The following is a 27,834-nucleotide window of genomic DNA, read 5'->3' on the forward strand; positions in this document are numbered from 1 at the left end:
TAGAGTCCAACATGTGGTGGGGTTTGGTTTTTTTCTTTTTTTAAAGACCAAACCCATCTGTCTCAATGAGAGATTAGTTATCTCTATTTCCTACTTAAACTCCTCTCACACTTCTATTCTTACCCATATACTTATTAGAAGAGAAGCTGTAAACTTTAGGATATTTATTTGCATTAAATTTTTGAAATGTACACTCCATTGAACAAGAGCTGTATATCATGATTTTTACTATAAAACCATTTCAGTAATCAACCTTAGTCTGGGAGTTGGAAGTAGATATAAGTGAAACATTAATACATCTCAACTTGAAGAGTAAAAATATGTGCAAATGTAAAGGGACTCTCATAAAAACACTTTTTACATTGTAAGAATTGACTCACTAGCAAGTGAAGTATGTTCCACCTACAAGCGACTGTTTTCTAGTTATCCATTACTGACTGCTTGAAATGAACAAACTTTTGCCAGCTCAAAGGGCAGCTCTCCAGAGATCAGACATATCTGTTCATAAATACACTGTATAAGTAGACACAAACATATTCTAGAGTTGGAAAGAAAGACAGGCAGAGAAACAGACAGCAAGTGAGGAAAAAACTCTGTTAACTATTGACTCGGATCTCTTTATTCCGGGGGAAATCAAGGAATTGGCTATGAAAGGAATAACGGCATATCACTCATACTAACAAGATGCAAAGAACGATCTCTCTCAATTTAGTGCAGCAAGCTGTAGTCAACTGTTGAAGAAAGAAAGGAACAGAAACCACACCTGTAAATGTCAGAATTCCCAATAAAATCTGACACTGACTAAAGTTTATCACCAGATGTATCTTACCCTCAGCTGTACAAGTTCAGATGAGAATATCTAGGGCCCTCTCAAAAGAGTGATCGTCTGATTTGCCATTATAACTGTGCAATTTCATGAAATGGCGCACACAAGATAACTGCTACTTAGCAGTTTGCTTTCAAAGACAAAATATGAAATGTAGCTGCAGTTTTATACCAACATATTATTAAAATGTGAAAAAAGTTTGCAATTCCAGGCATCACTAAAAAAAAAAATTACAATGCTGGGTTTTCATATCCTAGCACACATATCCTTCACTTTCACATCAAACAGAAATCAGTTGCACAAGGATTAGTAGCTCCGTAGAAAACTCTTGGCCTTTCTATGTTTCCAGTAGTCCAAAACCAGGAAGTTCTGTGATAAAACATAAAAATCTTCACATCCTTATGCCATTTGGTTACAAAAATATCCTGAGTTTGTTTAAAAAAAAAATTTTTGTGCAATTATTGGGATAAAAAGCTTCTCCCCAAAATGCAGTAGATCAGCTTTTGTCACGAGCATCTCTGACTTCTGTCACACTGTTGCCTAAGACTGCATCTAAAGGAGCCCGTTTCTTCCGTATGCTGCGTCCAGAAGCAATAAGATCAGCATATCCCCGCTGGTGGGAGAAAGCATAAGCAGAACGACGGCCAGATATCCCTCGGCGAAAAGCACTCTGCCTTCGCTTCCACTGTTGTTCTTCTGCCATGAATTTCTTACGGTTCTTCTGAATCTTCATGCATGCAAAGACAGATTAGTTTACAGATTACAAGGGAAAACAGCTTGTTTGCATTTACCGTCTGGGGAAACAAGCCAATACTTTTTTACATCCTCAAACTGCTTAAAAGGAGGGTTCTTTTGTTTAAATTTGATTTTGTTAGAAACAAGAATATATGCAGTAACACATCACCATTTCAGGAAGACTTACTGTATTATTTTGAACTTCATTATTTTAATTTATCTTTAAATGTCTTTCATTGAAGTGGACTGAAGATATGTAATTGAAAGGTGTTCCTGTATTCTCATGCTGGCACTTTAATATCTTTTTATATCTTTTTAAATATCTTTTTTAATATCTTTTTTAATATCTTTTTAAACAACACTACCGCAATTTTAACTATTTTCATACCCATACGCTATTTGCCAGCTCAAGGCAGAACAGAGGCAAACAAAAGCTGTCCACTATATTCTGACAGATAATAATGGAACTCCAACACAGCCCAAATAAAAACAAGTTAGGCCATCAGTAGCTTCAAAGTAGGCTTCTGTGGTTTTACGAAGTCAAGTGCTCAGCCAAGACAAACGCTGAATTAGCCCGCACTGAACTGTGTGCTGAGCTTGTACCCGTACCTCTGCATCACACAGAAGCACACAAGGAAGGTACGGGGAAATAAGAACACCGCAAAGTGACACACTGCTTTGGACGGCAAAACGTCATAGCACCCGTCGTCACCCAGCTAGAAGGCAGGCTCAGTCTGGGCTTTGGAAAGCCCTGCTGCCACCCTCCCTGCCCACGGGACCCGAGCTCCAGCCTCATGTAGTTCTTCCTAGGGCACGCTCAATTATCTCTGATATTAGCACCAATACTGACTCCTGTAAGTAAATCATGCCAAATCAACCAAAACAACTTCAGACTTTACTCACTCTATCACTTTCCGAAGGCCAAATTGTCATTGATAAGAAACGCTGTGCCACTACAGGAAGTAAGCAAATAGCAATTGATAAAATTATGGTCAGCCAGAGGTACGGTTGTCTCAGAGCATTTGGAGCAGTACCTAGGAATAAAAAGAGCAAAAAATTAGTTTATGACAGATCAAGTAAACTAGTTATAAAACACAAATAAGATACTAAAAGCCACAGCTTCTTTCCTGATGACCTAACATCCAGGTATTCTGTTGTGTATCACAACATCAAGCTTTTCTTCAGAGACTCTACTATGAAGAGAGCATAATAGGAAATAATTTTATAAAGCACTTCTATTACAACATATCCATATTCATGTCAAAGCCCTTTTAAGAGTTATGGGAGGCTGCAAGACAAACGCTTGGTTGAGATGCATGGCTTTTGTTCTGCTTTAAAACATGCAAAGCAAGAAAAACTCCTCCTGGTATCATTGGTATGTATGTGGTCTAGAAAGCAAGCAATACTTAGTAGCCAAACACCAATCTCATAGAACTTTCTATCAAACTAAGTAGCAGTCACATCTTTATAAACTTCTGAAATGCATGAAGTATTCAGGTAGAAGGAAGTTACAAAGTGTAAAACATTATAAAGGTCAAAGAAAAACACTGTATTAGAGGAATTACCTTTTTTCAATTTGGTTCAGCTTAAAAATGAGAATATAAAATTGAGGGGGTTTGTTATTTTGGGGGGGGGCATTTAGATCCAAGGCAACGTAAGAAAGATTTGTCACCAGGAAAATTAGGAAGCAGAGTTTTCCTCAGAAAAAAATTTCCTAATGGCTGCTACTTACACCTCCCCGGACTTCCAGCAAAATCCCAAGGAGCTGCTAACAGCATTTGGCTCTGTCTTACTTTGGGCTTTTACCTTCCACTGATCAGTTAGAGCAACCTGGCAAACACATACCCTGCCAGATCATCGCATTCCCTTTGCTTTAAGCTGCCCCACCAATTTTAACTTAGTTTTCATTTGCGAACTCCTACTGCTGGGCAACGTCAAGTTCCAGCTTATTTTCATTGAAAGAAAATAAATATTACAATAAAGCAACCTGGCCCCAACATAAACAAAACCCTTCCCTGGAAGTGTGTTAGCATTTAACACCATTTCCTTTCACAGGCATCAGGTTCATGCCATTTTGGCCATCGTTCTGCTCAAGTTACAAAGCTGTGTGAGACAGGAACAAGAAACACGAAACACAAGGACTGACCTGTGAACTGAAAGCCAGAAGGAAAGAGAACGTGGATTCCAGCACTATGGAAGTCAAATGTAATACCAAAGTAAAGTGCAATACTTCCAAATACTGAAAAAGCATTAACAAAAGTCCAGTAAGATGTATCCAAGCCAATCTGAAAGCAAACAAAAGCTCCAAATTAGTTTATTAACTCAAAATAATGTCAACCACTCTGAAGACTGACAGCGTTTTGGCAAAGTCATCTCTCATGCAGTTACACGTCAGCCAGAGAGAGAGCATCAACAGAGAAGAGAGAAGGCAGAAAGGGGAAGCTTTTTGCATATTATTGCAGTTTTAGTAGACAAATTTAGAAACGTGACCAGAAAGCGTTTTCAGAGCAACAGAGATCAGGAAGCTAAGCTTACTTGCCTGAAAATTGACGACAAATATAAGAGAAGATGCTGCTGTGACAGCAAATGACTGATAATCCGAAGGTGCTTCGCCATCTTGTCCCATAGTTTTAAGGTAAGCTCCATATGGTATGAAAAAGATTATCAATGAAGTTATAGCTCCATGAAGCAAACTTAAAAAGAATTTCTTGTAGTTAAAAAGTAAATCTTTCTGTCCCAAAACATACAGTCCAGGGAACCGAAGACTCAATTTGTCGCTCACATCCTTAATAGAGGGAGAAAAGAAAAAAAAACAAAGTTGCTGCGATTTCTTGGTCTCAGTGTGAGCACTGAAGAGTAAGAAGCTCAACTATACAACGTCCCAAAGGAAATGGCAGATTTCTTTTCCTTTTCAAATAGCAGTGTGGGCAGCAGGACTTTGCAGAGTAATACATGCAACTAGGAAGAACCAAGTCTGGAAGACATCACTCACAAAGCTGTCACATAATCCGTTTCCAGGCTTCTAAGTTTTTAGCCCATTATTTGCAAAGACAAGAACGTCCACAGTTGCACAGCTCTTTACAGCTATGTGTTGCATTGCAGTCCTTTCCCTACACGGTGAATAAGCAGAAGATGGGGGCTATCATTGCATGTCCTGACTTTAAGTCTCTAACAAATACTCGAGTGAGAGCTTAATTTGGTTCTGAATTTATTTCTTAGCTTTTATCACAAAAGAAAGCAGAAACATTGATTTGCCTAGTCAGCAGGTAAGCCTTGTATGGAAAAACAAGCGGAAAAGGCAAAAGCACTTGTCCCACTGAATTAAAACAAATGCTACACACCAAGACTTCCTGTCAAATACAGTCATTTAAAATTGTGCAGTCCCTACATCTTCAGCTCAGAAGGGTAAGCAAGGAGTATCTTTTCCATTAACAAAGCTGCCTGTTGCTGTGCTGTGTGAATGATGTCATGGAATAGCAGGCACTTAGAAATATTTTTAACAAACATTATTAGCACTGAAGACCTCTGACCCTTTGGCTATTTCAGTAACCCTCTGCTTATTGTCTCTTGTTACTTTACACACTGGGAAGAATACATTTTTAAAAACCAAAAGACCAAACAAAACCCCCAAAATGCCTTGTACATAGAACAAAGCAACCAGTTTCAGTGTAATTAAAGACTTGATGTTAGATGCCTTTGGATTCATCTGTTGTTAACAACATGGAGAATACCTGGTCAAGCAAGCCAACTAGCAGAACCGGGAGACTAGAATACAATACATTGTACAGCGTGATGAACCAGTCTTCATAAGCTGTCTGCAAGAAGAGGAGGAATTTCAGTAGTTAATGATTTCTTTTTGATTACACCTTTTCCTTTCAATTCCTGAGAAAATTCACACATGCTCTACTATAGCATTAAATTACCTGTCTCAGTGTTTACCCAAAAGGCAAGCAGCACCTTAGCTCAAAGCTCTGTTGAAACTATTTTTAGCCTGTATTAAGCTGCCCCACTCCTTACAACCCATCAGAGGTACCTGACCTGGAACGCTATCAAAACTGAACACCTCACACTAAGCGTCATTCTGGTTGGCACAGCTGCGCTTGTGACTGCAATGAGCACTTGACATCTCACACACAAGTTTGGGAACCCTGGTTTCTTTTTATGTTCTTTTTTTGCTCTGTCCTAGGCATCCACAGTTTCCATCACAGGAAACAGCATTAACCTCAGGCAGGGCTGCTTGTCTGTGACTGCAGCCCTAACCCTCCCTGCTGGTACATGCAATGACATCTTCCTGTCGTCTGGTTATGCCCATGGAGATGCATCTTAACTCTTAAAGTCCTTTCAACACAACCTATCAATGCTATGTGAACTTTGAACACTGCCAGTTATAACAAGCACGTTTCAAGCTATCCTAGCCAGCAGTTCCAAGATAAAAAAAAAATGAGTTTGGTTTCCTACTGATATATACATGCACCATCTCACTTCACCTAGGAATATCTTAAGTAGCAGGGTTGGGAAAGGTTTCCCAAATGGCTATATAATAATCTGTTCCTCCCCTCCTCCCTGTACAATCATGATACTGACATTAGTGTTCTGAAATCATAACCAACTGCTTAGCTTGTAACTAACTAGCTTAGTAGTTATCCCCTATTCTCCTGCAGAAATTATTGATGATAACTTCAGGTTCCCATCACTTCTGCACTGACAAAAAGGAAGATTTGCTTGTTAATATTACACATGAGCATGCCTTCTTACCTGGGCAGAAAAGCCATTAAAGAAGGAATACCAGATGTGGACTAGTGTAAAAGCAAAGTTTTTGTAGAAAAAATATCTTAGAAACTTGCACATCCTAATGTAAGACCATCGTCCGTGGACCAGCAGCAGTCTTTGGAGGTAGCGGAATTGCCCAAAAGAGTAGTCACTTGACATGACGGCTTGCATCCCTTCTTGGCCACTGATTCCAACTCCAATGTGGGCAGCTAAGTTAATGAAACAAACACCACACACTGTGTTGAACAAAGGGAGAGGAACAACATGACTGAGGGCAAATCTTCTATCAATTCCCATTCTCTGCTTCAGGTTCTCCTGCCTCATTTTATTTCTGTATACAGCACAAAGGCTGCATTAAAGACTAACACAACACTGCATAAGCCCTTCCTTGCCCTGCTATTTACTGCTCACGTCTCCATCGTTGCTTGGATTCTCTCTCAGTGCTTGTTCCGTCAGAATGGACGCTGGGAAATTTGACCAAGGGAGAACTAAGCGATGAGACAAAGCAAGCAAGCCCCTGAACGAACTGGCCAGGTAGTTTACAAACACACTCCTAACATAAACCATATCCCAGAAGTTTCTTTCTCAGTGGGATTTCTCAGGAAGCGGTTCAAAGAGTACCAGTTGCAATACAGCACAGCTAATACCTCCAAGGAAGGGGCAGCTAAGCTATTGCTTTGTTCTTTACATTACACTTTTGTAACCCACAACATGGTAACAGATGTAATTCAAGTGCCTTCTCAGGGAACGTCTACAGAAAAAGCTAAAATACATCAGCAAAAACCACTAACCATTTCATAAAGGGCTTCCTCAAAAAGGGAAAGCACAGGCATAGAAGCTAACAAACCCCAAGTGACGTTAACATGGGTAATGGAATAGATGGTAGAGTCTTCTGAACAAAGAGTAATAGCGAAGACACTGCAGAAGAATGCCCAGAAGAAGTCTTTCCTACTGAGAGAAGTTTTACAGCTGCCTTACTTTTAATCATGTTTACATCATTGGCACCGTCCCCAATAGCCAGAGTAATAGCTTTCTTGTATTTCTTCACAAGCTCGACCACCATGGCTTTCTGCTTTGGAGTCACTCGACAGCAGATCACAGCCCTGCATTCACAGGCCAAATCAACAAAGTTCTGCTGCTGCTGTTCTTTGTAAGCTTCAGCCCTTCTTCTCTTCTCAGTTTGATTTTTTTTCTCTTCTGCTGTTCTGGGGAATTTCAGTTTAAGTTTATTTTTCTTCTTTTTCTTCTCTAGCAGGATTTCATTCTGTGTAACAAAAATATTTTATGTTTCCTTCTACTCTATTTCAAATTGCACTCCAAGTACTGCCTATACAACACACTTAACTTCATTATGCTCCCATCACCCATTTATAGCATTTTAATAAAATGCTCGTGCAGACAAGTGAACAAAGAGCTACAGAAACAATGAAAAGAATGTACTTGGTGGGATTAACACAAGCAAAATGATTGTATTTAGTATCACAGCACTTCTTGCAGAGTTCAAAGGAACATTTCTTCTGATGGGAACTAATTCACTTTTGAAAACATTCTGGTATTTAAACTTCCCTCCTACTTCCTCATCTCCTAAAGGAAGCACAACCATGCCCAGCACATGTGGAAGTGTCCTATAAATACCCAGGTTAGCTCTGGGGCGGTTCAGCTGGAGTAGGAGGTAACAGAGACCTGCAATTTTATCTGATGCTCCTGCTAGATTACCTTTAGGCATCCCCAGCCTGCTTCCTATGCCTTATACACAGATGTACATTTCTTTATACAAAATAAAGATTTAGGGCTGGAACACTGAAACGTGGCAGATGGTCCTTAGCTGTTCACTGGACTTTCTCCTTTACAGATGTCCGTAAGATCAGCGTGCCAACAGGATGGGTAATAGTCACGGAATTACTGCTAGTCACCTCTCTGCTAAAAGCTCTTCTCTGCTTTCTAAGCTCCTGTCAGAGCACTATATTGCAGGACTGAGCAGGAAACTTGTCTTTTGTTTCTATGCTTTCACTCCTATCTCTCATTTCAAGCACGATTTCTGCGCCTACAGGAAGCCATGCATCCTGTAGCACTGGCAGAATCTCCTTCTCATTTTTTTTCCGTTAGACCAGAATCCCCACAAAGAATAAAAACGCTGAAAATCAGACTGTGCTTTTGCAGGGGCTTGGCTTTACTTTGATGGCAGCTACCAGAGTGATTTGAAAGGCCCAAGACGTTCCTTGTTTTATTGAGCACTATTTTCAACCTTCAAAACCAAAAATACCAAACAGATGTGTTCAACTGGCGGCACAATGGCCAAAGAATTTTCATTGATTGGTTTAGCAAAGCAGACAAATGAACGGAGTCCTCAGTGAAGGACACTGTGACTTGGTGGTACCCCCAAAATCTCAAATTCTCAGGAGAATATCTTTTGTACATACCAACCAGGAGCCAGTGATTATTAAAGCACGATCTCTACTACCCTGGAAGAAGGGCTCGTTCATTCTTAGAGAGGAATGTGTACTTGATCCAGCTCTGTTCCTCTGGTTTTCCAACCTAGTTTGAAGAAGAGCACTGGAAAGAGAGGTGGATACTATAATAGAAAAATCAAGGATAAACTTTAAGCTGTATCAGTCCCAGACTGAAAATCTGCAAGAAAGAAATGCCATACATGCTGCAAGGACTTTTTTTGCCACATATTAGGCAACGTTCTAAGCAGTGCTAGAGCAACAGTGAAAAGAGGATCACACTGGTTTGACATCCTTTCTGTTTTGCAAATAAGGAAAAATTTGGAAAAACGAGTCAGGAATAGTTCTGACACTGTTCCAAGATCCTAGTTCTCCTCCCAGCCCCATGTTGTTTTTCCTTGGGTCTAACCATTTTGACAAATTCTTTATGACTAAGCGCTGAATACCTTGTGATCCATTGTGTTTTTATAGCATAGGTCTGTACTGCGTGGGAGCATGGGATAGGGTGAAAGACCAGCTGGGGTAATGCTGGAGTTCAGGGACAGGCAGTGAGAGCAAAACCTGGCAAGTACTCAATTTTGGACTAGGGAGAGACCTGCTTAGCCCACTCCAGGTGGGCTCCAGACTTGTCTGAGCTACAGGACAAATTTCATGTCAACAGTTGTTGACCTAGAATGTATAACCTCCTGCAAATAGGATATCACCACCTCTACCCACAATTAAGAGGCTGCCTTGTAAAATTACAATTCCATAAAAAGCAAAGAAACAGACAACGTACAGCTGAACAACTGCCAAGAAATACTGTTCAGTCATTGAAGAGTCACTGTGGGACAAACCAATGTTACTGCTGGGTTAATGTTAAAAATTTTTAATTCCCACAAAAGAAATCCTTTGTGCTTTTCACTTGCCTGATATCTTCTCCATAGCAGATTGTTGTTTCATCTGTTAAGAGTTCACAAGAAAATCCAATATTTTCAGCAGTTTCTACAATAAAAAATAAGAGAGGAAAATATTTACTTAAAGTTCTGTCATGAGTAACTGTTGGGAGCAGCCAGAAGTACCTGAAGTCCTTTTAAGTAATTTTTAATTTTAATTCTATTTTTAAGTAAGTTATGTTTCAGTATGAGAAGTTCCCTTTCATTACCACAGTGTGGATGAACAGGGGGAAAAAAAAAAAATCATACATAGCACAGAGAAGCTGGGAGAATGCTTGTCAATTATTTGTCATACAACTACTGTGTGGCAATGAAGGCGCAGTGGGCAATGGATTTAAAGTCAACAACAGGGAATTATATTTCCTATGCAACGCTTCCTATGAAATGTACATTACTGTGGTGGAATGCATTGTCACAAGGTGTTTTGAATGCAAAAACTGTTGGTGACCTGGAAAAGTCTATCACCAATTCATGGAAGAAAGATCTACCAGGGCCTATTTAACTTGATGATGGAGATGCTGTCTCCATGTCAGCGCCATTACTCCGAAGGCATTGCAAGAATCAACCACAGGGTATGCCACACTACCTTGCCCTGTCCTTAACTGTGGATTCCTTGAACCAAGGCTGTTGCCAGCGTCAGAGAGATGCTGGTCTGGCTGCACCTCCATCCAGGCTGTAGTACAGCCATTCTTACTTACAAATTTAATGCCATTTTTTGAACTGACTTAACAAAACGTGTTGCTGGACTGCAGACTAGCAACTACCAAAAGAAAAGCAAATCAGTCTCTGTCAGCAGCACTTGTGATTATCTGAAAAGTAAATTTTCTCTGTAAAAAGACAGCTTTGGTACCTGCCCTCTGATGTTAAAAGCAAGCTGTCCTGCATTTGCTTTGCATTGGGAAAAGCAGTAGCTGGATACTTCCCTACAGAAGACAGTCACAAAATCAGTCATCTCGGCTAAATCTGTTAGAGGAACAGAAGTCACACAGAAGCCCATCCAGTAACTCTGGACTGGGAACAGCTAGGATGAAATTCTGCACGTTGTAGAAATTCCTCCAGTTTTGATTTAAACGGACTTTCAAACTCAGCTTTTCTAGAAACACATGCTTTATTTCTAGTGTGCATTTGTCCCAGTTTATCTTCTACCCCTTATCCTGTTTTTACTAGCTCTTTGGCTGTAAGTAAACCCACCTTTTTTGTCACCAGTAAGCACCCAGATTTTAATGTCTGCTTTTGAAAGTCTGGAAATAGTTTCTGGAACTCCATCCTGTAGTTTGTCTTCAATAGCTGTTGCACCAAGCAGCTAGAAGATATTTGAAATATAGGTATTTAGTAGGATAAACATCTATAAAAACCTGATTTATTTTCAGTAGAGAATGAAACTACCCTGGATATGTCTTCAAGCCAAGGTACAGCTCAAGCTAAGAATTCAGTAAAGACAAACTCTTGCATATAGAAGTGACTACACTGAAATACATGTACTAAAATACATTTCCCTTCATTCTATTAAACTCCAAAATTTGGCGTGGCTCTAAAGCCAAAAAAATACTGAAAAGATCTAAATCAAAATGTCCTAATAAACAAGGATGATTTATTTTCAAAAAGATCTGTTTCTTCTTAGATAAGAATAAAAGTACACTAAAAATTTAAAGTTTGACTTACAATCAAGTTTTTTTCTATTTCCTCATATACTTTGTCCAGAGCTTCATCACGATTAGTTGTAGCTACACTGGCCTCCATAAACTTTTTATTCCATGCTTCAAATTCATCACGACTAATGTCTCTATAGCACAGGCAGAGCGTCCTAAGAGTTTCATTTGCAAAAATCTGAAAAATAGTTAAAAAAAAAACATATTCCCAAACCTCTTAATTTGCAATCTAAACATAAGAGTTAAGATCATAAGCATTTGATAAGTCTTGATAAACAAATCTGACTGCACAATTAGTCCTGGGTATTTCAGAAATGCCAAAAATTAAATTATACCTCACAAGGCAGTCTGAAGAGAAAGACTGAAGAGGTGACAAATAGAACAGAGTGGAGTGATCTGGAATACTGATAACTATGAAAAAAAAAAGCATGTAAACAAAATTTAAGTTCACTTCTCAGGAAAAGACAATGAATGCATTTTTAAGAACATGCATGAAAACTTCTATCACTTTGATTATTTCTCAGGTTTGGGATGACTTGTAGAACCAATTATAGGTCTGCATTTGTTTTAATAGCTTAGGAAAAGGAAATTAATAATTAGATTATAGTCACAGATAAACAATTTTTCATTTAAAAATAGCATATAAAATACAAACGTACATCTAGTGCTTCTTCTGTAGCTTCTCTCTTTAGATTCCTTGAGTGCAACCGTTCATAAATTACTGTATCAGCCCCTTTACAATATAGCCTGATATTTCCACCTGATTCTCTTACTGTGGAGTAAAATATGAGAGGTTGGACAAAATGTTAGAGTACATATTTAAATAAAGGAATAGTTTCAGATTAGATTTTTCAGTCTATTGCCGTTAAGTACCAAAACTACAAGATCATGTTTCTTCTTCATCATCTCTAATATTGTTCAATTAAGTAACTTGGTTGACAAGTGCATTTCCTCTTCTCTTTCGTGACAGGAGAGAATATTTAAACTCCCAATGACTACGTTTTTGATAATGCTTCATACAGTATTAATATCTCACTTGCCCATAGGAGCTGGGCAGAGACATACGCTGGAGGGATAATGCACCATAATTATAGCCTTAAAAACAACAGATCTCTAACTGATTCAAGACTGACTTCTTTAAAGATAGTTGAAATTAAAACTAAAGAGCTATTTATCCCTCAACCTGCATACCTAGTGTCCAATAGCTAGAGGAACATATAACTTGTTTGTTCTCTGGGGAAAAAGGGGAATAAATCATCTTTGCAGCATTTCTTCAAGCTTCTACTAAAGGGACCTAAGATTGTCTTCAGCAGAGGCCACGTCCGAACACCAGGACTGTCTAGTGGACACATTCACACCTAATTATGAAACCTCTCTTTTGCTATACAGAGCTATGTGGATTAAAATCTATCATAGGGCTGTGCGTAACACAGCCGTAATTCTTGACTTCAACTTCCCTTGCACGTACTTTTTCACCTATGAAATACAAATGACTTTTTCTGTAAATGTTGGTTGTAATCAGCTTACCAATGACAGACATCCGTTTTCTGTCACTGTTGAAATCCAGGATAGCAAGGACATCGTAAGTTCTTTCAATCCCCATTTCACTTATAGTGATGGTATTTTGTGTTCGTGAAAGAAAAACATAGCCAAAGTTTCTGGCCGCCGTAACCAGGGCCCCTTCGTCTGGGGAAGCTGCTTGGTAATTGAGCTGGCCTGTGTCATTGAAACAGTGAAAAGAAGAGAAAGCCAGGATATACCTGAGCATTACAGGGGCACTCGGACACCACAGCTAAAAAATTCACACCCATTCTTCAGAGTACTTGAGAGCTGGACATGCAATGCCACATCCTTTCCTTTTCTGAAGGGAGGTCTAATACACTGCTGCAGCACCAGATAGCAGTGCACACGGAGGAGAGGGATTAGGGACCCCCTCCTTCTTATTACCTGTACTTTCCAAACGGGGTAAGTCACTGAACCCTCTTCCCTCCAGGTACAAAAGCAAAAACCATAACTTTTCTGTCTCAAAACAAATGTAACTTAAATATCTTAATTTCTCAATGCATTCATTTAAGCATTTTCAAAGGAAGCTCCAAAAGACAAATCCTTGGCCACAGACACCAATATAATGTACTGGAAACAACCCCAAAAACATTAGTAGGAAGAGCAAGAAAGGACAGGAGACTGCCGGTTTCACAAAGATCTCGCAAAGGTAGGAGTAAAGCCATATTACTCTTCATTCTAACTGAATCTTCCAACCTTATTTTTCACATTCATGAATTCTTCAATAGCCATTCACCTGTAAATTTAGTTTCTGTCACATTTTTGTTATTCATTTTGGTTATTTGCTGCCAATACTCTTAGGACAGACATACATGATCTGTATACGTCCATGCCGCTGTGCTTCAAGGAGTAAGGGCGTGAAACCCTCATGCTGAAAACGCTTTTTTTTCCACACTGAAAACAAGTGTCCAAATGTGTTTGTACTTTCACAGATGTAATGTGGAACCGGAGACTATGCTAGTGTCATTTTCATTTTATTCGAGGTTTCTGCTTTTGAGATTTTAAAGATATATTTGAACAGAGAGAAGACCTATAACATGAAAACACAAGACTTCTGTATAAACTATTCCCCTACCTTTCTAAATCTGCTGTTATTTAAGATGCGCATTTGCCACAACTGTAACTGTCATAAAGACAGTCCTCCTTCCATAAATGGTCAGATAAGTTCAGCACAGGGAATAGCACCAGCTCTTGCTTTTGTTTAATTTAAGTGCCTAGCACTCCTTCTCACTTAGGGGATTAGCAGTAGTTTCAGACCTCTTCCTTGTGCAAGGAGAGGATCTGAATTATTGTTTCCCCTTACACAAGAAAAAAAAGCACCCAAACATACTCACCATCATAAGTGTCAACCATGACTGTGTGACAAATAGCAAGCAGAAAAAAGAACTTTTGAATTTCTGGCTCTTTTCCAGATTTTATTTGCTCTATCAGATAGTGATCATAGAACGAGAACTTTCCATCTGCGTACATGTTCCAGCTGAAATCCACTTGCTGCTTAGAAAACAGAAGGGAGAGTTTGAGTTATCTCATGTGCAGTTGCTTTGTGCCTACCTGCATCTCTTGACACTTTGGCAAGGGAACGTCCCCTGTTCCACAGACCGCAGTGCCTTCAGCGCCAGATCGGACCGACCTACCTCTGGGTGGCTCTGAAGCTGCCCTGCTCCATCCCGGCAGTCTCCTGCAATGCAAGCACCATCAGTTAGAAGGCACGGGACAGAGTAACGAAGTTTTTACAACTCACTCACAAAGTAAAAAACATATAGAATATCTACCGCACTAGAACAGCTCAGATTTGAAAAAAAGCAAGTTCTTTCACAGCCGCAGCACCTTTGTATACTAGTGACCCCAAAGCAAATATAAGAAAAAAAGCATGCGGTGGAATTGTCATGAAACATCCATGTTGGTGTAACACAGCTTTCACTGTCAGAAATTCCTCATCTCTCTTCAGAGTTAGGATGTTGAAAAAGCACATGGCGCTAGCACACTGCGTTCTTTGTTATTTGAACTGACCAAACAATAGTTTTGGAGCACATATGCTGCATCTTCTAAATACTGAAATCCAGACAAGATTGGAAATGGAAGTAACTAACACTGAAATGAAAAACTGCTGTTCTTGTTAAATTTTCCTATTTGTTTCTAGATAAATTTTGTCCCTGAGGTGTTTCTACCAGAAGTAAAGCATTCTGTAAATTACTCATTTCTGACTTTTCTACTGGAAGTTTCCACTCAGGTCCATGAGTTTCCCCTTTTTAAAGGGGAAAACGGTGGGAAAACCCCAACAAATAAATTTTACTGGAGCTTTACTCAATGGCAGGGCTAACTCACAGAAGTTCAGTTGAAACTAAAAAGACTCATGTGCACCCAATTTCAAGCAAGCATTAAAATTCCTACTCATTTATATAGATTGGTCAGAGGCTGCCAGCTGTGCTATACAGGGACTTGCAGGGTCCTTCCCCTGTGTTCCTGTCATAAATCAGAGCTCCTGTGCTAGCCATGGTTTTCACTACAGGGGCAGCAGTGTGGCACAGACTTACCGTATCTTTGGCCGTTTATGCAACATTTTTTAAACGTCATGATGTTTTGTGTAAGCGTTCCCGTCTTATCAGAGAAGATGTAGTGGATCTGCCCCAGCTGCTCGTTCAGCGTGGTGGTTCTGGCCTTCGCGGCCGTGTCCTTCTCAGGGTAATACATTTGCAGGTCCCAGTTTATAAAATAGCTTTGGCCCAAACGAATCACTTCAACGCTAAATGAAATAAAATGAATTTTCTCACTCCCAGCTGCATCTCATATTTCAAAATAATGACATATCATCAGATCCAGGGGACTCTGACTATATTCCAGGACTCAAATTGCTTATATAGCCCAGGAGCTTAAGACAAAACAATTACATTTACCAGCACATTACAGAGCACCATCACCCCTACACAGGCCACTCAAACTGATGTCGGAGCACACAGCTCAGCTTCAACAACACCGCAGTAACTGGGGAAAAGCCTCTACAGTCTTATCAAGCCAGAAGTATCGATGGTGCTGCTCCCATAACAAATAGAAACCCCACTTGGGAATAGCATTTTAAGTACAATTTGGAGAAGAGCGGATAGAAGGCTGGATGACTTCAAATATGTTACAGACAGGTTTGGCAAAGGCAAAATTATTCATACTTCATGGAACAGTGAGGCCTCTCTTTTGAGAATAAATCTGGAAAATACAGTTTTTCCATTTTAATTTTTTTTTCCAAGTAGTTTCCTTCATGCACTATGACTGCAGAATTAGACTGAAGTTAAATACTATCAGGATCAAGCCTCCAATTTTGGCAGAGATCATTGCTTGGGAGAATTTTTTCCTTAGTTGAAGTGTAGAACAAATATGCTTAATACTGTAAGAAGAGTTTGGTATCTTTAAATTCCGAGTCAAAGATCCTCGAGTGATGATTTTGTATGAAAGCAATACAGATCACTTTCTTGTAAAATCTCAGTGAAGAGGGTGAATGTATCCAGTGTCTTCTCAGTAAGACAGAGAATTAATATGCGTCGTCATCCAATGTGAAGCTGCATTTGTTACCACCAACAGGAAATTAAGTCCATTCACTATTAATGCAGAAGTTAAGTAATTCAACCCTATCACCAGTTCAGCTATTAAAGGCCAAGGTATTTACCTACCTCACATAGAGGGAAATGGGAACCATGGTGTTCAGAACAATGATATATCCCCAAAAGTTAAGAAAGCCACGATACGGAGGACTGAAGTCTTGTGCATCGTAGAGGTACCACGACGAGTTGCCAATCTGCTGCTCCCAGTAAGTGTGTCCAATGGCAAGGCCAGCCGACAGCAGGATGAGGACGACAAAGATCTACAGTGTACACAGAGAGGCCTGTGACACTTCAGAAACACTTCCTCGACTTAAATTCCAAATCTCCATGTTCAAAATAGAATACTACATTTATTTGTAAGCAAGAAGAAGGGGAGTAAACCTTTCCCACAAAATGGTCTCTTCAAATCATCTGGGTTTAATTTTAGTCTATTCCCCAAGCACTATTTTCATGTTTTTACGTTTATTTAAGCAGGCAGCGAATAGGGTATGCGAACATGCTCGGAACAGGGACAGAACCGCAATCGTGCTGCGTTAAGTGCCTCTGCCTGCCAACAGGCCAGCGCCTCTCTCCTCTTTCCCCGTCCCAGAGAACCACACTCGGTAGAGCGCAGGTTGTAGGGCAGGGGGTATTCCTCATACACAACCCCTCGGGTTCTGGCCAAGGACAAAACCCACAGGTGTTGAACCTTGCAGGCTGAACGGACCTCTGGACCGGGGTCCTCAGGTCTCTGTCCAACCGTTCAGTGCAGACAAGCAGAAGCACCTGCAACACTGGGTTTGAAGCGTTTTTCCACATCATGTAGGCTGCCCTACACCTGCAGTTTAGGGTCGCAGATTCTGCCAACAGCAAGGCACCTTTGTAGATTCCCTCCTACTTCATCCCAACTCATCAGGTCAAAGCAAAGTGGAAACATACTTATTACACCAAAACAAAACAAAAAAGTTTCCTAAATGTGCATTCACTCTATGCACTTTAAAATGAACTCAAACATCTGAATTTCAGACAAAAAGGCTTACAGTATAAACCATGTAATTCATAAGGGAGTCAATTTTTGTCCTTTTAAATCTCGTCTTTCCACTATTTTTCATAATTTTTGTATCAGCACCTAAAAATAAAGGAAAAAAAAGAAAGGGAAGATACAATACACAAACAAGTGCTAGTATTACTATTTTGCAAAACTGGGACATAAAATACAGTCAATGTTTATAAGATAAAGACGTCATTTCACTCTACAGGGCATGCTTTTAGTTGGTAAATATGACACATGTTCAATTCATAAATACCTGCAAATATGACCACTCCATGGCAGAATTCTGTATTCCTGATTTTACACCCACGTAACAAAATCTTATCAGCATCCAGTGAATAACTGACGTTTCTCCAGAATAATGTTCCTGCAAACTTATCCAGTCGGTTATTAGGTTCTTCACATTCAATTAGACCTAAAAAAAATTGTAGGAGAATATGTTTAATATACAACAGTTAAATAAAAATGCATTGATTTGCACCCACCACAGAAGTAGTTTTACTTCATGAGGTTGGTTTTTTGAATAAACCATTTCTTTGAAATTTAGGGTGTACAAATATTCAGTGCTGTGTTACTGATATTTTAAATACGGTATCTTAGGGTGGCATTTTGCTTTCCAGATTGAAATAGCAGAAAGAATTCATTTCTGCACCAAGACCAGTACAGGCAGTATTTACTGCCAAATAGGGCATCTTTTGTTCACCTTTTCTTTTAATATTTCTCAAGTTTTAACAAATGCCTGCCTACAAGAGCGTATGTCTCTGGATCTTACGCTCTAGCATGAATGCAGCGTTCAGTTCATTTTGCCATTGAAGACTTACTAGCAATGATCCCACAAGGGGAAGACAACCTTCATGCAATACGTTGCTACAGATGCACATTGCCGCCGTGCATTGCTACACTGCGCAGATACCTGAATACTGCAGCTGAAAAAGTGACATTTTACTTTGACTTGCCCTATTCCCACTGCCTACTTTATGATTGGCACTCGATGCTACATATTTACATTTCCATCCCCAAAACTGAGCTCACCCTAAAATTTTGCTTCATGCTGCAGTTACCATTATCAAAACTGTGTTTCAGAAATAAATAAGTAAATGTAAATGTCAGCATAACCACCGATTGCTACAGAGGAGCACAGAATGGCAGTTTCAGGCCAAAACACTTCTGTCTCTAGCCCTGATCCCTGTCTCTCATCAAGACTGGTAGATGTGCAAGGAAGAGTAAAATTACAGGCGCAGGCCACTGAAACGCTTTCACAGTCTCGCAGCAAATTGCAGCCAACAGAACTCCTGAACCAGAGCCGATGTCTTTGTGGGCAGGCTCTCCTTCCGTATAAATTTGCTCAAGAGACGTTCTTTGAAAGCACAGACTTTTTACATCCACAACATCCTTTGACAAACTCTGAATTTTGGCCTAACTACTTCTTGTGTGAAAAAGCGTCTCCCTTCTGTTTATTTTGAATTTGTCAGTTGCTCATTTCACTTTATGTTTCTCAGTTCTTATACCAGAGGAAACCAGGAACAGTCCCTACTTGCTTACTTCTCCATGTCACTCTGTTTTAAGTCTCTTTCTTTCTCTTTCCCTTCCCCCCACCCCTTTTTCCTCCCCCTTCTCCCCCCTTTTTCCCCCCTCCCCCCCCCTTTTTTTTTAAACCATTTGCAATTTTAGGATTGCTAAAAAATTCAGCTTGAGATAAAACTCTGTGTCAGATCTCAGTAAAAGAAGGGATTTCTGCCCTTCAGGTTTCCACAACAAGCACAGAAAGCGGCTAGATCATAATGATAAATATGAAAAGGACAATAGAAGATATTTTCCAGATCCAATCCCAGCAGCAAACATACTTTTTTCCAAAGAAAACAGGTAGGCAAACACTAATAAAGGGCTCCATCATCTCTGCTTCGTGTGCCATAGCTCATTCATGGCAAAGGTCTCATCTTCAGACAGACTATATTTTGCTCAGCAGCGCAGATTTCTTTGTGCAACTTGCTTACGCAGCTGCGTGACAAAAGCCAGGAAGCCACTAACTGCAGAATCACAAGCACCATTGGCAACACTTCCGTCCCCACCCATGTTCTATTTACTTGTCCTATAAACTGCTTGAGCAACATTTGAATAGTTATAAGAATATAACCGTACAAACCATTGAAGTCTGCCATCGCACTTTCTTCTTGAAGGTATCTGTGTGTTACCTCAAGTGCCATTTTGAATTTTAAGTTAGTCTCGCTAAGAAGAAAGGATAAAAAGGTCATTTTATTGAAAATATGGATATAGGGAAGAAGTTTGAACAAAATTAAATTAAGCAAATCAATATGCCAACCTCCTATTTTGAAGCAATGGCAAAGCCATGCATTTCCATGAATATGAAGCATTCACGAAGCATGTGACTAGTTCTTACACTGGCTGCTTTTCTTCACAAGTGAAATCTTACCCTTTTACGTCTGCTCACTGTAGATAAGTGAAGCTTCTCAGAATTATTGTTTTGCTAATGCAATAATTAAGTTTGAAGCAATGGTTATTTGAAAGCAATATTTAATAACTGATACTGTTAAAAGCTCCAATAGAGAACAAATCTTTTGCAACACAAACAGAGCCTTGTTTTACACGCTGTTATAAGCCATTGTTTTTAAGATTACTAAAGGTTGAGTGACGAATACACTGCTCATTCGGAAAAAGGAACATTTCACCTCATTAGGTGAAGTCCGTATCATTACGGACTTCTCTAAAAGAATTCAGCACTAGCTTTTCTGACAACATGAACTAAAACATTTACAAAGCAACATGACAGAGACAGTAAGATTTATGCTATCTAAGCAGTTTCTATGAAAAACTTCCACAGAAAAACATGTATTTTTGTTTTCCCACTGCCAGGGAATAAGAAAAGTTTAAAATAATAGAAAAGTCCAGATTGGAAGAGACCTCTGATAATCAACAGTCCAACCTCCTGTTGGAAGCAGGACATTAGATGAGATTGTCCAGGGCCCTGTCAAGCCAAGCCTTGACTGTTTCCAGTGAGAGAAATTCCACCACTTCTCCGGGCAACTTATTCCAATGGTAAAAATTATCCACCATGGGAACAATTATTCTTGAATGCAGACAGAATTTCCTCTGGAGCTACTTATATCCATTGCTTCTTGTCCTGTCAATATGCATCCTTGTGAAGAAAATATCTTCACTGTAACTATCTTTGAGATACTGGAAGACTGATTGAATCGCCCTTCTCTTCTCCAGGCTGAATAAATCCAAGTCCTTCACCCTTTTTTTATATATCACTTTCTCCAACACTTCAGATATCTTTGTGGCACTCCAGTGGACACTCACCAATTTTTAATGATCGTTGAATTGTGGGAATCAAAAACTGGACACAGTTTTCCAGGTGTGGCTTAACAAGTGACAAGTAGAGTCTGAAATACACACTTCCTGCTCTTTTACCAGTAAGCCAAAATTAAATCCAAGAAATCCTTAAATAAAGCCTTACCCATCTAGTTCAGCTGTCTCTACATAGCAGAGACTGTTTGGTTCTGAGCTGGAGAGCAGCAAAATATCAGCCTAGAACAACAAATAAATAAGCATCAAATAAATCCAAGTCAAGATTCGTACAGAACTCTGTAGAAACATAAAACAAATATATCTAAAGCACTTACAGGAACGAAAGTATTTTTCTTCAGACGAATGATATCACCAACTTTAATATCTTTCCATTTTGTGTTTTTGAACCTAATATCAAGATAGTTTAATAATTATTACTATTTAATCTAGAACACTATGCACTCTATAAATCTTGAAATATTGAATTTTCCTTAGTACAAAAATGTTACACCTTAGTAAGGTGTGTTTTTTCTTTTTGGAAACTTTTAGATGGGGGTCTGTAACTTAGAAGTCAACCTACCTCTTCTCTTCCCTCTTCACCTATATTTGAATTTCTGTCCTTCTCTCCAAAGAAGTTGCTCTTAGCACAGATTTAGTGCCACAGAATTTAGTTTAAATTACTCCTTTGGGCAATTCTCTTCCATTTTCAATTAGGTTTTCACACAGACGTGTAACAGAGAACAAAAAGCTGAACTTTCTCTATCACCTATGGTTTAAGATCTGTGATGAAACTTAGCAACAAGGCAACAAACGTTACTTACAAAGTTAAGGAGGGAACAGTACAAACCTTCCATCCCTGATGACTTCGCATATCCTATTATTAACCTCGTTGTCCATCCTGTGACGAGCCTGAAAACCAGGAGTAGAGAATGTACTCCCTACTGCCTATCACAATTAAAGAAATGAAAAACACTGGGGTTTTTTGCTTTTAATATTAACAAAACATGTTTCTTACAATGTCATCCACTAGGTCTTTGACTGCAGTTATTCCCAGCACCAAGAGTAAGGGCACCAGCGTTGTATACCATGACAGGGTAGTTATTTGGGGAATCGACTACAAAAGACAAATAAAATCAGTTCAATACAGGATTATCAATCAAGCTCAATTCAGAGACATTTTAATAGTGATCCAACTATAACATAAGAAAGAAAACCAACACATCAGAGAGAAAATTTTAAGTCAGGTTGTGAAGATGAACAAAATTCTTGGGGGAGAGTTTGACCGTGCTGCCCCACCTCAGCATCGGCTTCTCTTTAACAATTGTAGTTCCTCATATTTTCTGTTGGACCTTCTGATTCGTGAGTGGAACTTAAGGCCATCATGTTTTACAGAGTAAAAGAAACATCTTTTCCCCCCGAAATTCATGAACTCTGCAACTAGGTCATCCTAGCTAACACAAAGCTAGTGTAGGTTTTTCCAGATTTCTGTTAAGATGGGCTTAGTTTCTGTAGTAGTTCAGATCCAGTCCCTTACAAAGTACCCTTCAATTTCCTGACAGGATAGCACTGAATTGTGTCATCAGTATTATTCAGCTCAGCAGATTAGTACCTCAAATTCACTTCACAGTATTCTCTCCAACTTTCTTACCTGCAAAATGAGAAGAACGAGGAAATAGAAGTTGGCTGCTCTTTTAAACTGTTCAAACAGATTCAGTGGTAAAAAAGTGATAGGGTTGTACTTGTATGTCTTAATTGCATTTCCCTGTTGAAGAAAACCAAACGTCATTTAGAACAGCAGATTCTTCTTACATTACAAATGTACAATGCATATTTTTAAGTAAAGCATTTTACTAGTGAAATCTTTCCTATGAACTTCGTTAGAGTTGTACCTTTCCTCAACAGTTTAACATGGGTCACCGTCTTAATGAGATAAGGCAAAAAAGGTCTGTTTCACTGACATTAACATACCCCAAAAAGCATTTCAGACTGAAGCTTTAGCTACACCGAGGACTACAGGGCATTGCACAGTCACAGTGTGGAGAGATTACAGCCTCTCCCCAGGTAAATGACACAGTGCACATGGCACTGCCAGATGAGCACAGAGAAGGGAGGAAACTTCAGTGCTCTCCTCCTCCTTGGCAATCTTCTCTGTAACGCCTTTCAACATTATTTGCTAAATACACAACTCACTGTTAGGCATATAATTGGTCTCAGGCATCAAACTACAAATACTGAATCCAGATACAAAGGACTGCTAATTAGACTTATTCAGGAGGGACAATGTCAGATCCAGCAAAGATTGAGTCTCATGAGTGCCAGTCACTACCTAGTCCAAGCATGAGGGATTTCCATTTTAACAGCTCCAGTTGTAGCAGTTTTACTATTAAAAGTTCATACTCATGCATGAGATAATCCTTCCTCAAGTCGGCAAGGCAGGTATCTCAGCAGGTACAAGGGAACCACATGAGCCAAGGCATCACAGATAAAGCCGGACAGTCCACGCAGCCCAAGCCTCTGTGACTCGAAACCAGCACCACATACAGGCACCATAGCTTTATTACTTTGAAAAGTTAATTAGGAACAGGGAAAAAAAAATTCAACCTTTTGTCTTGATAAATGAGATAAAAATGTCTCCTTTATCATAATTAGGTGGATTTAGAATGACACTGTTTAAATGACTAGACATTCCCAAATGTCTATTTTTAAGACTGTCCCAGTCTAGCTTAATCAGGATGTTGCTTAATACTACACTGAGACTTCTCATATGAAAGATGACACCTACGCGGACATTTGCAACAGCCGTAGTTGAGCAGATAAAACTTGGAATTTGGACTGAGGACACCTAGCTTCTAATTCTCTATCTCATCTTAAACAAGTCTCTTGATACCATGATTTTCCATTCACAAACCCAAAATCAGTTATACTTCCCCACCTTTGATGGAAATCCTATGGAAGTGTTAATTGCGGCTTTTACATTAATCAGCAGTGGTTGGGAAGATCTTACTGAGATTAAGAAAGTATTCACCCTGACAACTACTATTAGCAAATAATTGAGAAAAAGAAAACTTACTGCATATTTGCTTTTTTTGAAGCACAGAAATATTGTTCTCTTAAACTGGGGCTGTTCATAGAAGTGTTCATCATTCGCTTTAACTTGCCAGCTGCAGTCTGGAAGAGACAAGACAAAATGGGTCAACATCTGATTGTTACAAATCTGCCAGTTTCAGGTGTTCTCTCAAATGCCATCTTTTAAAGGTACTTTCAATTGAAACAAGACTGGTACGTGCTTTTTAGTACATAGTCTAAAAAAAGGTTTTCAAGACGTTTCCAGGCTATTTGTCTTTATTAACACATAAAATGTAATCTGAGGTAGGAAGAAGTGGTGATTAACAATTTGGGAGTTCTATGAGAAACTGAAAATCTATCAGAGTAACATTTATTCATGCTAAATTCCTTTCTTTCCCCCCTTTTGTTTGTTTGTTTTTTACACCTGTGAAGCACTAAGCACCCCAAATAGGGTTTCTCAGTCTTTCTAGAAATGAAAAGGTCCACTCAACTTTTGAAAACAATTATTTCATGTAACCATACTGTGCAATGGTTTTCATTTACAACTAGAAAAAAAGTAAAAATCTGAAGTGCTCATTTTATTTCTTCAGCCAGCAATTTTGTTTGATTGCTTGAAAACTCAGGAACATTTTGCGGTAAAATTTAAGAAAACTAAACAAGCGATGTCTGCAGCAGCCTTCTGAAGTTTTTGACCATAAGCTGATAAAATTGCTTACAAAGCAGCTAAGCAATATTGCTTCCTTCTGTCACCTTCAGTATTTAGCATTTAAAACCTGACTTGACATACAGCCTCCCTAAGGAAAAAGTTTCTAGAGGACTTGCTAACAAATCATCCGTCTCCACCTTAAGGTCCCTATCATTAATCTAAGTCCTACAAAGTCCATCTTTAAATGGGGTTCACCTAGGATAGCTTTTGGCTGACCACTATTTACTGCCAGAATGCCTCCTCCTGTCAAGTTATTTTCCACGCCCGCTCTTTCACAGGCTACCTCTTTCCCTCCAAGATCCTTCAGATCCCTTTCCTGCGCTCCAGCCTGCATCACCGACAGCCCTATTAATCCTGCTACCCACACCCACCAGTTCAGGCCCTGCCCACATCAAAGAAACTCCCCGCCGAACTCATTCAGCAGGTTTTCAAGCCGACTCGCAGGCGTGCTTTGCCTGCCTGGGAAGGATGAGGCAGCAGTACTCTGAAATTCAGCTTTCCTGACTCATCAGCCAAGCATCTCCCCCTTTTCTCCAACCCCGATTGTCCGTAATGGGCGCTCTCTCTGGTTTCCCGGGATTCCTGTGACCTAAGTGCGGGCAGCGCTGCAGAGCGCGGATGGGGCGAAACTCCCGGAGGCAGAGGCGCGGGCTGGGGACCGGCACACGCTGCCGGGGACGGCGGGGAAGCGGTGCGGGGGTGCTCCTGGGCTGCTGGAAGGGCCGCTGAAAGGCAGTCGTGTCCCGTAAGGCTGACTCAGACTGAAAAACTCAAATCCAGACACAAAGCCTCTTTTTTTTTCTATCCAACACATAAAGCAAGTTCTCGTTTGACGTATCCAGGATCTTTCCTGTGACTATACAACTCATTTCCAGCATATTGGTTGCAAGCTGAGAAGATAGTAGAGCAATAATTATCTCGCTGTAGCGCTTGTATTTAAGACTGCATAAATGAAAACATACAGCAGATGGTGAAGATACATTGTGCATTCTGGTCAGGGCTTATATAGAAGTGCTGCGAGTCACAGAGTTTTAGCTGCCTTACACAAAATTCACAAAAAAATTTTGGAGGACCAGGTTTTGGTTTAAAAGAAGATAAGCATTACTAAAGTGCATGAATTGAGAAAGTTACTAATGACAGGACTGAAGGAAATTGTAAATGTGTATAAGAACATTTCTTCACCACATTCACAAAAACATTGCAGTGTTGATAAAACCTTAGCACCCCAGATGGAAAACTGGCAAATTAGGTCTTAAATAAAACCTGCAGGAAGGAAGCTCCCCAAAATTAATATCACTTCAAGCAGTTTAAAGTAATACCTAATATTTGGGAAGCTGCATCAGTAATTCATCATCTTTAAAGGAACATAAAGGGAAAACTGACTTTGTTGAAGGGAAAAAAAGAAAATAAGCAAAAAGGATGACATTTTTGTAGCACTACCTGAATATAATTAGCTACTGAACCAGTCAGCAGATTCTACAAATTCTGCAACTTATGCCAGAGAATTATCTCTTAACCAGAAAAAGCAGGCAAAGAGGATTTAAATAAACAAACCAAAAACCCCAAAGGGTCTAAAGAGGAAAAAAAAAAAAATCTGACAGAGTTTGTCAACTGTTTACAAGCTCTATGATTAGAGTACTGGCCTACCAAGCCTGCATGGTAACATCTTTTACCTCCTTAAAGCTTTTGCCCTAGCTCGGAGTTCAAAGGAACTCTGGCATATCCATAGCTCTAGTCCATATTTTGGATAATCATTTGGGTAACATTAACTGCATAGACAGCAGAGACTTGTGGTTACACTGAACTAGCGGGAGTTATGAACCCTTTGGAAGGCAGAATCAAAACTGATCTCCCTGCTTTCAGATTCTCTCCAATTCACCAGAATAAAGGAAAAGGCACAGCACACTTCAGAAAAAAAACTGAAGGTGTAGGCGGTCCTGTTTTAGTTTTCTTTCTCTCTTTTTTCTTTTCCTTCTGCTTATGCTAGGCCACAAAGCAAACCTGTGGTTGCTGGTGTACTGTGGCTACGAAATAAAATATCTGATAAAATAAGAAGAGGGAGTGGGGGGAGAGAGCAACAGTCATGATGAGAACTCAAGAAAATATGATGGATGATGAGAGGCTGAAAAAACTGTGTTTATTCTATAGACTATGTTACCTCAGTCATCATAAAAAAACACCAAAACTAAACATGTAATAGGTGGTTATAAAATGAAAACACGTAGTAGGCATTTAGAAAGTGAGAGGTGATCAACTGTTCCCTATTGCTACACAAACAGGAAGAAATCTATATATACTGAACAGGCGGTGGTTAAATAAAAAGTACTCACATTGCAACATTGAAAAAAAAAAATGTACGTAGGGGAGTTACAGACTTTCCTTGGACCTGTTCCTTGGTTAAGAACAGGTATGTCTAAAACATGCTAGCGAGGTTCCTCCCATTTATGTTCCTACGCTGGTGGCAGCATAGACTGAACTTGACGGGTTTCTTTGAACTCCTACTCACCTTAACCATCTCTCTGTAATTCTGAAACTACTGCAAATAAAGAAAATCATGAGGCCACAAAATTAGCACTGGAGCTGAAATCTCATCTGCACAATACTTAGAAAGCAGAAATACATGCAAACCAACTGACTAAACACAGCAAATTGGCTTATACTGGTTCAAGTTTCCAGATGATAGGGAAGACAAGTATCTGAAGTCCTGTTCGAGCAGTTCTCAGACCACAGGCTATGCACATCTAGGGCTGCCTTAATTAAGATGAGGTCACCCACCATGCAGATCATTAGCTTTACGCAACAAGCAGTGGCACAGAACTCTGCTTGCAGGTTGGAATGAAGCTGATTTTCATTCTGACATTTGTTAAACTGAACTGCCATCAGTTACTCCTCCACAAATTCACATAAACCATTCCAAATCCTACCTAACGAATAAGCACAAATCAAATTGATCCATGCATGGCTCAGCCTCTGTATTCAGGATCATTTGCTACCCAAATCAAGTTTCTGTCATAACGTTACCTTTTTTCAATGGCTCTTGACTCTCCTCGGCGTTTCTGTTGATTCGGTTTTGCCCTGGTTCAACCGCAGGCTGCCGACTGTCCAACTCATCCTCCGTTTCATCATCACTGTATGGCATCACCTCATCATTAGGCTGGGAATCCTCATCAAAGGTGGTCTCCGAATCCCTTTCTGTGATCATGCTGCT

The 27,834-nt window shown here is 39.6% G+C and overlaps 1 protein-coding gene across 1 annotated transcript; it reads right to left on the minus strand.

Moving 5' to 3' along the window:
- Window positions 1-149: 149 nt before the first annotated feature.
- Window positions 150-27,834, minus strand: ATP8B1 (ATPase phospholipid transporting 8B1). The gene is made up of 27 exons (XM_075136577.1): window positions 27,648-27,834; window positions 23,925-24,022; window positions 22,503-22,616; window positions 21,870-21,968; window positions 21,702-21,763; window positions 21,190-21,262; window positions 21,024-21,094; window positions 19,689-19,771; window positions 17,802-17,960; window positions 17,535-17,623; window positions 16,585-16,775; window positions 15,460-15,668; window positions 14,560-14,603; window positions 14,260-14,416; window positions 12,890-13,078; window positions 12,022-12,134; window positions 11,376-11,540; window positions 10,905-11,016; window positions 9,687-9,762; window positions 8,752-8,884; window positions 7,310-7,595; window positions 6,317-6,540; window positions 5,293-5,376; window positions 4,101-4,346; window positions 3,708-3,846; window positions 2,465-2,595; window positions 150-1,553 (listed from the first exon to the last, which is right to left on the minus strand). The coding sequence occupies exons 1-27, from the start codon at window positions 27,826-27,828 to the stop codon at window positions 1,323-1,325; spliced, it is 3,759 nt and encodes a 1,252-aa protein (XP_074992678.1). The 5' UTR covers window positions 27,829-27,834; the 3' UTR covers window positions 150-1,322.

The sequence above is a fragment of the Calonectris borealis genome, chromosome Z (assembly GCF_964195595.1).
Source record: "Calonectris borealis chromosome Z, bCalBor7.hap1.2, whole genome shotgun sequence".
Taxonomy (NCBI): domain Eukaryota; kingdom Metazoa; phylum Chordata; class Aves; order Procellariiformes; family Procellariidae; genus Calonectris; species Calonectris borealis.

Bases quoted from the DNA above. Each gene is read 5' to 3' on its own strand.
- ATP8B1 (XM_075136577.1), bottom strand. From the start codon at position 27,828: ATGATCACAGAAAGGGATTCGGAGACCACCTTTGATGAGGATTCCCAG. The intron at 11,541-12,021 runs GTACGTTTGTAT...ACTATTTTTCAG, and splicing joins CTACAGAAGAAGCACTAGAT to ATTTTTGCAAATGAAACTCT. The intron at 4,347-5,292 runs GTATTCTCCATG...CCCTCTATTAAG, and splicing joins TAGTTGGCTTGCTTGACCAG to GATGTGAGCGACAAATTGAG.